Source organism: Pteropus vampyrus, unplaced genomic scaffold (genome assembly GCF_000151845.1).
Source record: "Pteropus vampyrus isolate Shadow unplaced genomic scaffold, Pvam_2.0 Scaffold215, whole genome shotgun sequence".
Lineage (NCBI taxonomy): Eukaryota > Metazoa > Chordata > Mammalia > Chiroptera > Pteropodidae > Pteropus > Pteropus vampyrus.
The window spans coordinates 2,485,372-2,501,861 of record NW_011888996.1 but is presented as its reverse complement, the minus strand read 5'-3'; the positions used below and the strand labels follow the sequence as shown (position 1 = coordinate 2,501,861).

Below are 16,490 nucleotides of genomic sequence, written 5' to 3'. Positions count from 1 at the left end.
CAGGCCTGACGGAGACTAATGGGGTCAGTTTTCTTCCTACTCAACAGTTTGGGGAACATCTAAACCAAGCCTCCAGAGGACAAAAGGCTCCTCTCTCCCCTCCTCCCTGAATGACTACCATGATTTTAGTGCATCATCTGAGTTGATGATGAGGGACAGTTCTTGTGTTCAGATTCTAGAAACTGCTTTCATGTCATATAAAGACCTCTGGGACAGGTAAAGAGCAATGAGCAATAATACTTTAATAGTGCAAGAGTTTGCACCTCATGCATGTAAAAGAGAATAAACTTATTAATTTTATCACTCAGAGATGTCATTTCATAAAATATAAAATCCATGTCCTAGTTCTTGAGCCAGAGAGAAAGAACATAAGTATCTCCATACTGGATCCACCCCAATTTAGCAATGCATTTCTCCATCTCCACACTTTCTCTCTCTTTAAAAGACAGTGTCTCTAATACCTGGTATAGATGGATGGATGGGAGATACTAAGCTGGAGAAATAAAGGCCAACACTTGACACAGCCAACAAAATTCAAAGATAAAGAAAGGGTGAGGTAGAGTTGAGAGAGTTCAATTAAATTTTTTGAGCACAGGTATTTTGGCACAGCCTAAAATAATAGACCCCTACTGAATTCTTCTTTGTCATACCTTTACAAAGTGCTGGCAACTTAGGAATCCTTGGATCTATTTAGGAAATGTCTATGTAAAGCTAACAGAATAAAGTCATTTGAAGAAATCCATTCTTGGCACTTTAGCATATTTACCCCACTACTGAAGCAAATAAAAACAATGCTATCAATTTGCTGAATTTATTTAAACAAATCAATTTAGAAATATCATAGAATTAAACAAAACTTCTAACATGTAAACATACTGCTATGTTCCTGAAACAGATGTTAACACCTGATAAGTTAATAATCGCTTGTTAGGAAAGCTATCCATTAATAAGGCCAGTTTTCAGCAAAACTAAAACCATTTTGTTTCTTTAGCTTTCCTAGTCTGACAATGCAATACTATCAAACCACAATCAAATATAATAAAGACAACGTTGGATGGATAGATCAGTACCATTGGTTACAGCTAAACAGTTTCATTCTTGGAGCCACATAAAAACAATTAAGCCAATCACATCAAATAAATCATGGCTTTTTTTTCTTTATCACAATTCACTAAGTGATGTTAATTATGGTCCTTGTCAAACACGTTTGGTAAAGGCTATTTACAGTGTACATGGCTGAGCATGCACTATTTATAGTTACAAAGATACCTGCCATTTTATTACAATAGAGTTACACAGTGCCTGAAAATGGTAAAACGTCTCACACATCATTTAAATCAATACAGTTTCAAGCAGGAAACGTTTCTTATTTGACCATGATTGCAATAATTACATGAAATTTCTTATAAAAACACGAATCCCCTTCAAGAAATTGATGCATATACTACGCACTACAGGTTAAGGCAGTAAAAAAATGTATTCCTGATAACTGGAGGTCTTGACAATGTCAATTAAAGCTGTCTGACTCTAGTTTTTCATTCTCCATCATATACTCAAAGTTCTGTCTGTATAATTAGTTTGTGAAGGATTTCTTTTTTAAAGTCAAAAAAGTATTAGTAATGAAGATTGCTAGGGAAAGAAAAAAGATAAGTTGCATTTTGCTTGAAAGTTTTCAAATTATAAACAAGAACATTATTTGTGAATCTGACCCTTAAAAGTATAAAATGAATACATACAGTTTACCTTTCTTAATTTAAAATATACTGTACTTTGAACAATTCAAGTAATGTAAGACTATCAAAAATAACTTCATAAGCCATGTAAGTCAACTGCATTTTCAATGTTTTAATTAGAAACTTTTTAAAAATTGTAAACTAAACCATGACAGTTTAGTTAAACAAACAATAAATGACTTTTTATTTGCACTTGTGATTCCTTTAATACAAATTGCTACCAACAAATATGTAAAGATATGGCATATTATGCATTTGATCAAAGCACTTTAAGCATAAAACAGATTCAAATGGTATAAGTTCCATGCATAAGATCCAAGAAGCTGCCTAATTTGTAGGCAACACTCTAATCAGAATCCTTTATTCCTCAGCTGCAGATGAGATAGGGCACAATCTGTTGTAAACAGGGCACTGCTGTAAAACCAGGATAATATTCTTAAGTTAAGATCGTTCTCATCAAATTGAAAAGACTTTCCCCAAGTGTCTTCCAGCACTGTAGTATATTCTGCTGACCTCTTAATTTCATAAATTAACTTTCCTTTGATTCCATTTTTATGGTGGTTGTGTTCACAGTTTTGTTTTAAAAACTGTTTTAAATTTATATAAAACTCTGTACATGTTCACAAATTATTGCATAAACAGCATAATCTTCTAGACAGTGTTTGCAAACACATGTCCAATTCAGGAAAAGAAAATTCACGTTTCCCGTCTGGCTTTTTTCTTCTTTTTTATTTGTTTGGGAGATTCCCAGCTAGTTTCAGACTTGGCTAAAAAGGAAAAGAAAAAAGAAAAAGTTTAGGAGGATAGTAAATACTGTTATGTCTCAAAAATGCAAAAGTAGTATCTATGTCTGCCTTCCTCTTTTTCTTTCAATCCCCATATAGTATTTGGTTGCACCACAGGATTGAGGAGGACACAGGCAAGCACCAAGTACTCCTCTGTGTATGTCCTTGGCCACGTAGTCTCACATGGTATGATTTCAGCTGCTTGGCCCTCACAACGGAGGTCCGCAAGGTTCCAAGGAATTGAGCCTTTGCCAAAGACAGACAGGCTGCTCTGTCAATCCATTAGACTTCTTAGACATTAATACTTACAAACAGTACAGAGAACACACAAAAGAACCAGAAATTAAATCACTTACTCTGTGAAGGAGGCACACTGTTTTGCTTAGTACTTGACTTGGATTTGTCTGACTCTTGTAGCATCGGTGGCACTTGGGAAGAGCTCTTGTCGGAATCACTTTTTGACAAAATAACAGATGGCTCGGTAGAAATAGCAGGTGGAAGAGTCTTGATAGGCTATTTTGGAACAAAATTAATTTTTATTTTTGTAAAAAATTTCAAATAAAATTAAATACACCAAAAGGCTATTTAGCAGCAAGTAAATACTAATATGGTTTCCAGAAGGACATCTCATGCCTGCCCTCTAGTGACATAACCAAATAGATCTTTACCTACAATATCCACAAATACACAAGATGAAAATGGACGATGGTTCAAAATTACAAGATGTTGACTGAATCTCAAGTAGCACTAAATAATTCCATTTTTATTAACATTTATATTTCTCTTTTTCATTATAAATTCCATGATTTTTTATTTGTTAGCAATTCCATGGTTCTGTCCACTTCCCACCAACTCTTAATTCTTTAAAACTTTTTGATTTGAAAGACAAAAAGAAAATAGCTAATTTCAGAGCTATCAGTAGGTGATATACCCCGCTTTTTCCTCTAGAGGTAGGGATATCTCAAAAAGCTGCAGCAACAGCTTCAGTTTCTGACTCAGGAAAAAGATGGCCTCAGACAAAAGCTGACTATGGTTACTAGTTCTGCTGATAAAAGCATCTATTAAAGTCAGGTCCAAATCTTAAAGTTTTATCCAGCCTGGTGGTGAAATCATAAGGCTTAGCGGCTAGACTTGTGAGCCTTGCCTGTCCCCTCTAACCCGGGGACAGAAAGGAGGTAAATGAACTGATTTGCCTTGCTGAGGTCTAAGTGTTAAGGAACAGCCAGAACCAGGTAATAATAGAATCAATTTCCAATACCTGGAGTGCCTCGAGGCTTTAATAGATGAGTAGATCATCTTACCCTTTAGTTTTACCTGTGATTATTTTGAATATAGAAACAAGGGTAAGTAATGTTTCTCTTGCTCCTTATTCTTCCACGCTCTATGGGTTCAAGAAAACACAATGGGAAAAGAAACAAGAGGAGGAAACTGTGTGCCCAGATAACTGCTAGATCCCTTCTTCAGGTATCTGAAGCAGCATTTTTATTGTTCAGTTCAGCTTTCTTAATGTTTCCTGTATTTATTTTATACCCAAAAGTTTATTACTTATTTTTAATCTCCTTTCCCTCTCTGTTCTTTCACTTATCTATGTTAAATTGCAAAAGGACTCAAATATTCTTTACAAGATGGCTTCTGAAAATAACTTCAGTAAAACATCGAAATGTCAAATGACGCTTTGTAGTCCTACTATTAAACCTATGGATATATTGAGATTGCATTGAACGCTCTAAGAGAAATAAAAGCATAAAATCCAAATAGGAAGAATGATTAAATTTTTTTTTTTTAGTATAAGATTGTTACAAATTTTTTCTTAGTGGTAATTTAGGTTCTTGTCTAAAGTTGTCTCATTAAATGTGTATGCTCTGTAAAGGCAGAGATTTTTTGGTCTGCTTTATTCTCTGATATATCCCTTGAATCTCAAATAGTGTGTGTAGTAGGTTCCCAATAAATTCTTTTGAATGAGTAAATAAATGAACCATGCAACTCTAGTAGAATTTAATATATTTTAATATGATATAATTCACTTAAATAGAAATGAGAGTTTTGTGTCACTGGCCTAGATGTTTTTAAAAATGGTGCCTTCTGACACATCAAAAATTTCCATAGAAGATATATATTTCAAATTTAAACAAATGCTACATTCTGAGAGGATGGACCCTAGTCATTTAAGTGCATTCTCTGGGGAAAATGCAGCCAGTCGCATTTTCTCTAAGCCATCTATCAGCCCCCTGTATGCCTAGATATTTAATAAAAGAAAATATAGCCTAACAACTCTGGTTTTGCCACTGTTATGGGGCTTTGGACAAGTTTATTCAACTTCTCTAACTTCATTTATATAATGGGTCCTTACTTTTCTTTTGAGGACTAAATTATTTTGAGTATTTTAAATGCTTAGCACAGTACTTCAGTAAAATATTAATTCTCGAGTCATTAAAATTTTACCCCTTAAATATCAAAATCTCACCTGGCTATTTTTGACGAGTGCTTCAGCTGGATCACTAGTGCTTATGGTTTTCAAAGAAAAAGCTTTTTCCTGTTTTGGACGGACTTTAGAGGTATTCACTGGAAGCTCTTCTCTAATTTCTTTTTCTAATTCTTCTAGGTCCTACAGAGAAAAGTAGTCTATTAGATGATATAAATCACTCCATTTTTACTAATTAAAATCTATTTGGTTTGTTGTACTAATATCCAGAAGATATTCCAAAACTTTTTTATTTCAGAAAACTGTTCAAACTGTTTAAAAGAGCATATAAAAATAATTATTCGAAGATTTATAATACATAGGTACATTTGGAACATACATCACCCCTGCTTTCTGCAGGGATTTAAATTAATTTTGAATTAAAAAACAATACATTCACATCTCAAAATGGGAACCACTCTAATTTACTAAAGCAACTCAAACGAAATAAACTAGTGTTTTTTCTTTAAAAGAAAGTACAAAGAAAATTAGTTGATACTTGAGCTTAGACTTTAGAAATTGACAGGAATTTCAGTTTTGGCCATGACACAGTCCATTTGTATAATCTCAAAGACAAACCAGTTAGTCGCCCTGAACCTTAGTTTCTTCAACTATAAAATAAATTTGCCTAGATAATTTCTAAGGTCCTATCCAAGCTTTAACATTTCCATATTTAGGACTTCAGACTTCTAAAAAGTTTCAACAAAATAATTCTGAAGCGCATTACATGCTTAGGTATGTGAAGTAAGTATGAACTAGAATATGTTAAATAGAACCATCATTGTGAATTATTCTTTAGCAAACTCATACATATAAATGGCCATTCTTTTTCAAAATTTTGTTAAGATACGAGTCAGTTCCATGCTAAGTTGAACTCTAAGAGCAACCTCACCAACCTCACCAACCACAGCGCAACAAGTAAAAAAAACTTTACTGAAAAAAAGAACAAGTTAAAAAATGTAATCACTTATGGATAGCATACTATGTGCTATGTACTTCACACAGAACCTCCTAGATATCTCGTTTAATTCTGAAAGTAACCTATGTAGTTAAGTAACTTGTGCAAATAAAAACTAGTAAATGGCAGAACCGAAATTTAAAAACATCTGACTCTAAAGCCTATATACTTATTCACTATATTAAGTATATATATAATAAGTATATATTCACTATATACTTATTCACTATAAAACAGATCAAACATTTTTAAAAGGAGTATCAAAATACCAAAGGAACTTTCGCAATTTAATGACCTTTTCCAATTAAGTTAAAATTTACAGAATGCATTTCTCCCAAACCATTTCTTTTAAAAGGAACTCACCTAATCCACAAGCCAGAAAAGCAGTACTAGTAAAGGCCATAATTTATGTCACAAAAATCCATAAAAAGTTTGGCTAAATGGGTTTAGATAGTATTACTAACAAAGGGTAGCTGTCAATAATTTCTCATCAGCTTGGCTACAAGACAAGCACATCTATTATGTAGTTTTAGTTTTTTTTTTATATCCATTGATCTTAGTGACATTAGCCTTAATGTCCACCAATTAATTACTATTATAGAAAAAAAAACTAATATTGACAATGAATTGGTATCATTTATGGAGAGTTCTGTTTCCAACAACAAAAAAGAACTGAACATATATTTTCTTAAGCAGAAACTTTTTCAAAAAAGAATAAATAGGAAAATTATTTGTAGGCTGTCTTCTAGAAGTTCTGGCTGTCTCCTACATTTAAAGGAATGAAAACAATTAGTTTTAAGTAAAGAATGAGATTTTCATAAGTTGTTATATAATGGTGATATAGGGCTTTCAAAAATAAATCCATATATATTTCTAGTAATCTAGTATGTTTGAAATTAAAATCTTTGTTTTCATCTATATTATAATCTAAAAATTTTTTCCCAGATAGGGAAGATCAAAGAAAATAAAAGGAAATTTTAGGAGTGACAGAAAGTTTCCGTTAGAAGCCAAAAAGGCAGGAAAGGATACTAAATGGAATAGACAACAAACACAGAGTCAAGTGAAAGACGCCTCTTATTTATGCACACTGTTTTCTAATTGTGCTAAAATTCTAATTTGCTAAATTCAAGTTACTCAAGGGAATTTTTCTACGTGTGAAAATACTGTACCTCCTTTTCCATTTCACAACATAAAACAAAAGCATCTGACTAATTTAGAATTTTATTTATTTACTTTTGGGATTACAACTTTGATATGATTTTTTTTTTAGACCAACAGTTTTTATTACAGTATGATGTATAAAAGCTTTAAAACATTCTGTCACTTTTCAAATGCTTTTCAATTTGATGCCTCATATTGTGTCTTTTATCTCTACACATTCTTAGCATCTGTATATTTTCTTTTCTCATTTAAGCAGTAGGTGCTTAATGAATGAATGATGTTTGTTGTTTTAATAGTTTACCTGTGCAGGAGAGTTATCTTCACCTTGCTTCTTCTTTTTCTTCTTTTTCTTTTTAGATTTCCCTGTTGGAAGAGCTCCTTCTCCTTTTTCTTTATCATCATCTGAAACCTGATGTTAAAAGAAAAAATGTTAAAGTGAACCAATTGGTTAAGTTTTCATTATTTAGAAATTATGAAATAACTTCATTCATTAGGTTGTCTTTATCTCCTAAATACTAAAAATTAGTAACTGATTTAAAGTTACATACTTACAAAATAAAGTACATGGAACTTTATTCTCCTATTGTCTATGACCAACCACTTTTTCTTATATCTTTCATCACTCACTACAAGATCAATTAGAGAGCTATGCAAATCCTGGTTTAAAAAAACTCATTGGATAGGTAATTCTGTTTTATATCAGAGTTTAAATGCAGAACTATTTGCATTAAAATTGAATATGACCCTGTTAAATTTGGCCCTGACAAGCTACGGAGTGGTAGAAAATATTTGCAAACCATATATCCAACAAAGGACTTTTATCTGGACTGTAACTGAACACTTGAAATTCAACAGAAAGAAAACAAACAATCCACTTAGAAAATGTGCAAAAGGTATGAAAGGACATTTCACAAAAGAGGATAAATAAATGGCAAAGTAGCACATGAAGAGATGTTATTAGCCTTATTAGCCATTAGAGAAATGCATGTTAAAACCACAATGAGTTATCACTATACACCTACCAGGATGTCTAAAATAAAAAATAGTAACAACAGCAAGTGCTGGCGAGGACTCAGAGAAATTAGATAACTCATGCATTGCCAGTGGGAATATAAAGTGATACAGCCACTCTGGAAAACAGTTTAGTAGTTTCTTAAAACATTGAATATGCACCTATCACACAACCCTGGATTTGTACTCCTAGGCATTTATCCCAGAGAAATGAAAATTTATGTTCGCACAAAAATACATACATGACTGTCTACAGCAGTTTTAGTCATGTAACAGCCCCAAACTGGAAACAACCCAGATATCCTTCAACAGGAGAAGGGTTAAGTACAGGCATACCTCGGGGATACTGCAGGTTCGGTTCCAGACCACCAAAATTGAATATTACAATAAAGTGAGTTGTAATCTTTTTGCTGGTGGAGGGTCTTGCCTTCAATTTGTAAAAAAAGAAACATCTGTGATGCACAATAAAGTGAAGCGCAATAAAATGAGGTATGCCTGTAAACTGAGGTATCTCCAGCCCATGGGCTACTACTCAGAAATAAAAAGAACAAACTAATGATACATACAACAGTCTGGATGTGAAAAGAAAAAAAAATGGTACCAAAGGTTACATCCTATGTTATTCTATTCATAAAACATTCTTTAAATGATAAAATTATAGAGATAGAGAACAGATTACTGGTTGCTATGGGTTTAGGAAGTGGGTGGGGACAGGAGGGAAGGGTGGCTATAAAAAAGGGGCAACATGATTATTGTAGTGATAGAAATGTTTTGTATCCTGAGTACATCAATGTTAATATCCTGGTTGTGATACTTCATTACAATTTTCAAGCTGTTGGGGGACACTGGGTAAAGGGCACAAGGATCTCTCTCTGTATTATTTCTTGCAAGTGAATGTGACTTTCTAATCATCTCAAAAGAAAGGTTTAATTAAAAAACTGAATTTGAAAAGAAATGTCATTGAAAATGACAACCTGCATGACAAAAATAGTGAATTAGGACTGTTAAATTAGTGATGATATCTCGTCACACTTAACATACGGATGAATTTTCTATGGAAAAGTGCTTTTTGTTTGTTCTGCACAGGTGACAGCCAAGATTCCTAGACTATCCTTACAGAAAGCAACGATTTAGGTAACTGCTACTTCTCTGCTCAGCACCATAGTCATTAGGATGATTTTGGAGGTCTTGTGAACCACCAAAAAGTTTACAAAACTTATTAGCCAATAGAAAAACAAAACAAAATAAAACCCTGCACAACTTAGCTAACAAGCTATAATCCGATCGTAAGAGAAATGCAGTTCCTAATTGCAAAACACTATTTTTGTTCATAGGAAAAAGGCAGCAATCAACTCTGTACCATCCTTTTTTTTTTGAATGACATTGGATATGAAGTATTCTTTCACATGAACTTCTTACCACTCTTCAGAAAAAACAGTATTAATATTTTAGTACTCTTTCAAAATATTTTCCATGCCTAAACACGAGTATATGCTGTACTATCTTTTAACTCATAAAAGAATTGACATTTTGACAAATCTATTTTGGATTTTTTAAAGTAAAAGATACTATTGAAAAACTTAAAGTTCCTTTACACCCCTTCTCAAGCCCATTCCTGTACTACCTCCCTAGGGGTAACCACTATCATGAACTTCTTTTGTGTCTAATAGATTTTTCTATAAATTTATGTCTCCCCAAGTATAAAATTTACATAAATGGCATTATATTGTATCTTTCTGTAACTTGTTCTTTGTTATTCAGCATGTTTTTGAGATTCTAGTCATACTGATATATTAATGTAGCTTTATTTACTTCATTTTAAAAATCTGTCTAACATGCCATTGTACAAACATACCACATTTTATTTATCCTTTCCCCAACTAATGGGCATTTAGATGGCATCCCATTTTCACTTAGAAATGTAAAAGATGATTTCTGAATATAATCAGAAAAAGAAATGCCATAGTATGTGATAGTCTCTACTCCATTAAGTGGTTCTACTGTTAAGTTCTGATGGTTGGGCACAGGGAAGTCCCAGGTAGAGAAAGAGACTTAACTGTATGTTCACTAAACATTCAACAAATATCAGAATGATTACTGTGTGTTAAGGTACTATACAAGGAACCTTATTATTTTTTTTCAAGTAGACTTTATTTTTTAGAGCAGTTTTAGGTTCATAGCAAAACTGAGCAGAAGGTACAGAAATTTACACAGATTTACATATATCCCCTGCCTACAAACATGCAGACTACTCCATTATTAACATTAACCCCCAGAGTGGTACATTTGTTACAACTGATGAACCTATATTGACATGTCATTATCACTCAAAGTCCATAGTTTACCTTAAGGCTCACTCTTGGTCCTGTACAGTCTATGGGTCTGGACAAATGTACAGTGACATTTACCCACCATTACAGTATCATACAGAGTAGTTTCACTGCCCTAAAAACACTCTGTGCTCTGCCCATTCATCATCTCTCTTTCCCCTAGCTCCTGGCAATTCTAGGAAGCTTTCATAAGTCCAATCTAAAATTCATTATTTTTTCCTCCCTCAGACTTTCATTTTACTTGCTAATTGTTCCTCTACATTTATTTATACCCTTAGTAGTAAATCCCATTAGGACCTTTCTCTTTCTCTGGTCTCTGATGAGAGGAACTATGTTTAATTAAAGGCCGACAATCCGCTTGTGACTAAGGTTCCCCTGCCCCTACTGCCAGGGTCTTACTCTATTAGTTAAATCTCTCTCATTTATGTTTAACTTTTACTTTATTTTAGATCTTTTCCCTTTTCTCCTATAGATATCCTAAAGCAAGGGTAGGCACATTATGAATCTGGCCCAATGCCAGTTTTTGTCAATAAAGTTTATTTCCGTATTGTCTATGGCTATTTTTGACTTCTGTATGGCCCTTTAATAAAGTTTGCCAATCCCTGTACTAAAATTTCTCCTATCGTTAAAATACGAAAAACCTCTAACGAAACCCTTCCCGAAGCTCTCATCCACCACCACTCCTCCACTTCCATCCAAATGTACTTTAAAAAAATCTTGTACTTGTTATTATTACACCCTCATTTACTCAACTTACTGCTATAAGGCAACTATTTCAATGTTTCTGATGAAACTGCCGCACATTACCAGAGAGCAAACCTCCCAGCTGCTGTGACCCAGAACCTCCTTCTCTAGTCTCTTTCATGGGCTTTTATTTCTCCTTGAAAGTTGAGAGGTCCCCAGATTTCTATGCTCATTCTACTGATCTTTTCAACTCTACAGTAGATTCACCTACCCTCAAAGTTTTAACCACCATATACTGATAACTTCCAAATACAGATCTTTTCTCTAAGCTTTAATCTGGTACAACCAACTTCTCTTAGGCTAAATACAAAACATCCTGCATCTAATAGAACTGTTTTTCCTCCAATTAATTGGCTTTGGTTTCTATATTCCCTCTGTTGGGAGTACCACTCCCTCCCAGTTATCCAACCTACAGTCCTGGAAGTCATTTTTGATGACTTTTTCTCCATTCAATTCTAATCACATGCTCTGCTGATTTTAATTCAACTTGTTTTTCAAACTTGTCCACTCCATGGATGACTCTTACTACTACTGTCCTGGACTACGAAACAACCTCTAAACAGGTCTCCCTACCTTCACATACGCCTCCGCTCCTTTTTCTACGTGGATTGCCACAGTAGCCAAAAAACTCCACTTTAGCTTAAAATTCTTCCATTACTTATGGGATAAAATCCAAAGTTTCAAGCATTCTAGGACTTCTAAAATCCGGTCCCTGCCTCCCTCTCCAGTCTCATTTCTGACCACTCTTGGCATCACATTCGGCTTTTAAATCCAGGATGCCTTTGTTAAAACTCTGAAGTGCTTACATAACACCCAACACATACTTTAATATTACTTTTATCTATTGATGTGCCCGTCTCCTTCCTCTGTTCCCTAAACCATGGGCTCCTTGAAGGCAGTAACTGTATCTTATTTTTGTTTCTCCACTAGCACAATACCTGACCTATGCTAGATGCTCAATTAAAGTCTGTTGAATACTAATGGTCCTATTATTTTCAGACCTTTTTGACTTTTCACCCTATTCCTAATAACCAACCAGTAGCAAAGACTGACTAGTAGCTTTATGTCTCTTGTAAATGCCACTTCTATTTATTTTTCAAAGCTATCAACTTAGTTCTTTATCTCCTACCATGATCCTTATAAAGATCTCTTTAATGCTTACCCCAAATAGTACAAAACAGCCTCCTAACTCATCTTTCTTTCTGCTATATCCAGCCTAATTTCCTAACCCTAGTGATAATCAGGTTATCTCTAGTTTAAAAGCTGTCAACAGGTTCTCATTACTTATAGAATTCCATAAAATGTAGTAAAAGTTAGGGTCATCCCTAATGTATGTTTATTCATTTACTGAATACCAAGCACATTCTTTAAGGAATGCAGCCCAGAAGGTGGCAGGCAGACATGTAAATAACTGATCCTACCATCAGTTGATTACCTCTCCACAATACATGTTACCTATTTTCCTGCCTTGGTGCCTTTTTCATGACGTTCTCGGCTTGTCTATTGCTATTAAGCCTTCCTTAATCTTTCATTGGGAAACAATTCACTCTTCTCTAAAAGTAAGAGTTGGTAGGCTATTATAATATTTCTGATAAGCAGACAGGAACTGTTTATTTTTATCAGTGTCTAAATAGTGCTTTCCACATAGAGTTTTCAACAATTTGTGGAAAGAAGAAAAAGTGATATAGAGAAGGTATATGAAGACTGACATAAATATAACCAGAATGCCTCTCTGAAGGAATTCTATCGCTGGATATACTTATAATACAGACTGCAAACCCTAATAATTCTAACACAGTTGGGTGCACAGATAAATAAATATACCCACCAATCCCTTTACTCACTTTTTGATCATCAGGAATTGGTTCCTGGGACTTTAGAAGTGAAGCTCTTTCTTCATCTACCCAATTCCCCCATTCTTCTGCTGGAGCATTCCAATCAGAGCTGGGATCAGCAGAAGACAGACCATCTAAAATTTAACAGTGTGAATTAGGTATCTATCCATTTCTGCCAAAACTAAAATGCAAGAACTAAAATTTCTTATGTTGAACTAAGTTGTAATTTTAACTACTGTTCTTCTTTCTCTCAAGCACATTTTAAAAGCTAGCAAAACGCCCCCAATAACATGATGATAAAAACCGTTACCTAACTTCTGCTGGGCATGTTATATAGCTAATTAAATAGAATTTCTAAGAAACTCCAGAAAACTTATGAATTAACTATTTAATTCCACTCTATTTGTTATCAGTCTCCTGAATTTGCTCCTTTTCACTGTTTATGTCTAATTTGGTCTAGGACCTGGTCATTTTTTTGCCCTGATCATTACAACTTCTTGTAATTGATTTATTTTTAGGGTATAGAATTTGTAAATCTTTATCAGCAGTGCCAAATTAGGCTCCCCGCCTGTCATTTTTCACTGTAATTCCTCATCTCTTATGAGCTTTTCAAAATTAGGTTCTTCTTCAAATCCACCAAGTCATGACAGAATACTTAACCTCTTCTTTTCTTCCTCCTCTTTTAATACTTAACTTGTACTTTCTTACATTTTTCAGATTATTCAATGCTACTTTTATCATTGCAAAATATATGAGTTATTTCCAGGGCTTCTATCATCTTATTCTCACAAATAAATTTTTTATTCTAGATTTCCACATTCCTTTCATCACTCTAGGAGGCACTGAATTTTACCTCCTTTGGGAGTGATCGCTGGCTTATTCTGGAAGGGAAAAACATTCTTTGGCTTTACCTTGGTTAAATAAGTAGCTTTCAAAAGTTAATAATTCTTTCCTCTTCTAGGACATTCTACACACTTCCATATATACTCCTGTAATGATGACCTATAGCCAGATTTCATTTACTCTGGTTTAAGACGACAGAGGTTAGCCTTTATTTCTAAGTAGTTAACAAGTCATTCTAATGTTTCTGGAATTTCCATTCTAATCTAGTGATCTATTCCTGGAATAGTGCCATACATAATTCTGAAATACATTTTAGTATCTAGGACAATAAATCTGCCTTATTACTCTTATTTTCTTTGCTATCCTTATTTTTCCATGTGAACTCTACTACTTTTGTTTAAAAGGGAAGTATTATGACACATCCTCATGAAGGCTTTAAAATCTATGTTTTAGAAGACTATATAATGATCTGGGAAAAAGCTCAGAAAAAAATCGCAGACAAAATTGTCTGTACAATATGATCCCAAATTCATAAGAGGAAAAGATACAAGAAAATAATACATTAATAATAAATGTATCTTAACAATGGACTTACAGGAATTTCATCTTATTAAGCACTTACTCTGTAGGAGAACCTGAGGTAGGAAGGTACCAGAGATATAAAAATCAGGATGGCATAAGCCCTCTCCCAAATGGAGCTCACAGTCTATCTATTCAGGGATGGACATAGGTAAGTAGTGATAGATTCTATATACAGAGTGATAGATTCTGTTGTAGGGGGTGTGAAAAAGGAGAAGAGGGGCAAACCCAGTAGAGGATGAAGACAGAATAAAAATATAGGCAAGAATTTATAGTGTAGCGGAGGAAAAACATGGAACAAGTGATTATGAGTGTGAAATGTGTTACAAAAAAAATGTCCATTCCTAGATATCTAAATTTATTGCCATAATACTTACTCAGTATGTAATACTTACTCAGTATCCTGAGTAAGTATTACATAGTGTTAACATAGAAGTTAAGAACATGGACCTTACAGTCAAACGGATCTACATCTGACTACTGCTCTATCACTTAATAACTATGTGATTTTGGTTAAGTTTCTTAACCTTAATGGGCTATATACCAACTTCATAAGCATTGCTGAGAGGATTAGATGAGATACATGTAAGGGAGTTCAGAGCAATGCAGTAAGTGTTCAATAAATGGCAGCTATTGGTTTTACATATGGCTGATGACACTAACAATAGAAAGCCAGTTTCTAAGTTATCAGGCATATACGATTAAGAATTTATTTTTCATAATCATGACAAATCTCTCAATAAGATACATTTGGCATGTCTTAATGAAGAAACCAATTTTACAAGTATAAAAGAATCCAGTAGATGTCCGGAACCAATTGCCCATCTTACACAAAGCATTCATTAACAATACTGTTAGGAGATTTGAATGCCAAAGCTGTCATTGGTTTTGCTTAAATCTTACAAATAAGAAAACCAGATTTGGAAAATTGCTGTCCAAAAGCCAGGTCTCTAAGACCTCTTGCCAGAAAAGAAACTTTATCAAAGCTGTCATTGGTTTTGCTTAAACTTTACAAATAAGAAAACCAGATCTGGAAAATTGCTGTCCATGAGCCAGGTCTCTAAGACCTCTTGCCAGAAAAGAAACTTTATTTTCTTAATTATTAAGAAAAAAAAGTTCAGGCAAATGAATGGGCAATATACTAACATATGGTGATGTACTAACACATAAAATATTTTCTTAAAAAATATGGTGGGGATAAAAATCTAATGAAGTACTTAGTAAAATTATTTTTTCAAAAGCTTAGATGACCATGAAATTTGAGAATAACTGTAGCCTATAGATTAACTTCTGTAAGAACATTAACAGAAGCATAATTTCTACTGGCTTTATAAAGCTCTGTTGGTGATTGCTCCATGTTTATTTCGGGCTTAAAAAAAAATCAACTGAGATCAAACAAAACTACTTTAAAACAACAGATCAATCACCTAAACCTAAAAACTGCCACCAGGAGACTTCTCGACACATAATTCTTAAGATTCATAGGCCTAATGTGCTAATGAAACTTCTTAGACATAGTTTCCTTGAAACTGTAATCATCTCATTCATAGCATAGTTCTCTCCATTTATAATTTCTCATCTTTCAAAATTCTCCCATTAGTTTGCCAATGACTTTTCAAAGAACCATATTAGCTGTCTTCAAAATAGAAAGAAATTTGTCTATTTGTTTGTAAAATAATGTTTTAGGTTTCAGGATCTCAGAGCTAGTCTCTATTTTATCTCAGTAAGAAAATGACTGTCAGCTGTTTTTGTCAGAACTTAAGTATTAACTTTAATAAAATGAAACAATTATGTTAGAAAGATAGTATCCAGTGTTCATATAGACAATACGAATTAACCCCATCAGGCTAATTTTGCCCCTAGAATATTAACGATAGCACCATAGCACTTACTAAATATTTACTATGTATCAGGTAGTGTTTTAAGTGCTTTATATGTACTATATCATTTAATCCTCTCAACAACTCAGTGTGGGAGCAACTACTATTATTACAGATGTTGAAACTGAGGCAGAGAATGACCATGTACCTTCCTAAGGACAAAGGCAAAG

General features: G+C 33.7%; 1 protein-coding gene across 4 annotated transcripts in view; it reads right to left on the bottom strand.

Moving 5' to 3' along the window:
* Nucleotides 1-797: 797 nt before the first annotated feature.
* The window catches only part of MTDH (metadherin), a 53,199-nt gene continuing 37,506 nt past the window's right edge, over nt 798-16,490 (bottom strand). For all 4 annotated transcript variants that reach the window (XM_011372902.2, XM_011372901.2, XM_011372906.2 and 1 more), the window contains 5 exons: nt 13,028-13,152; nt 7,400-7,507; nt 4,983-5,123; nt 2,875-3,031; nt 798-2,500 (listed from right to left, as the gene is read on the bottom strand). In XM_011372902.2, the coding sequence (XP_011371204.1) occupies nt 2,430-2,500; nt 2,875-3,031; nt 4,983-5,123; nt 7,400-7,507; nt 13,028-13,152 (602 nt within the window). In that variant the 3' untranslated portion in view covers nt 798-2,429. The remainder of the gene's footprint in view (nt 2,501-2,874; nt 3,032-4,982; nt 5,124-7,399; nt 7,508-13,027; nt 13,153-16,490) is intronic.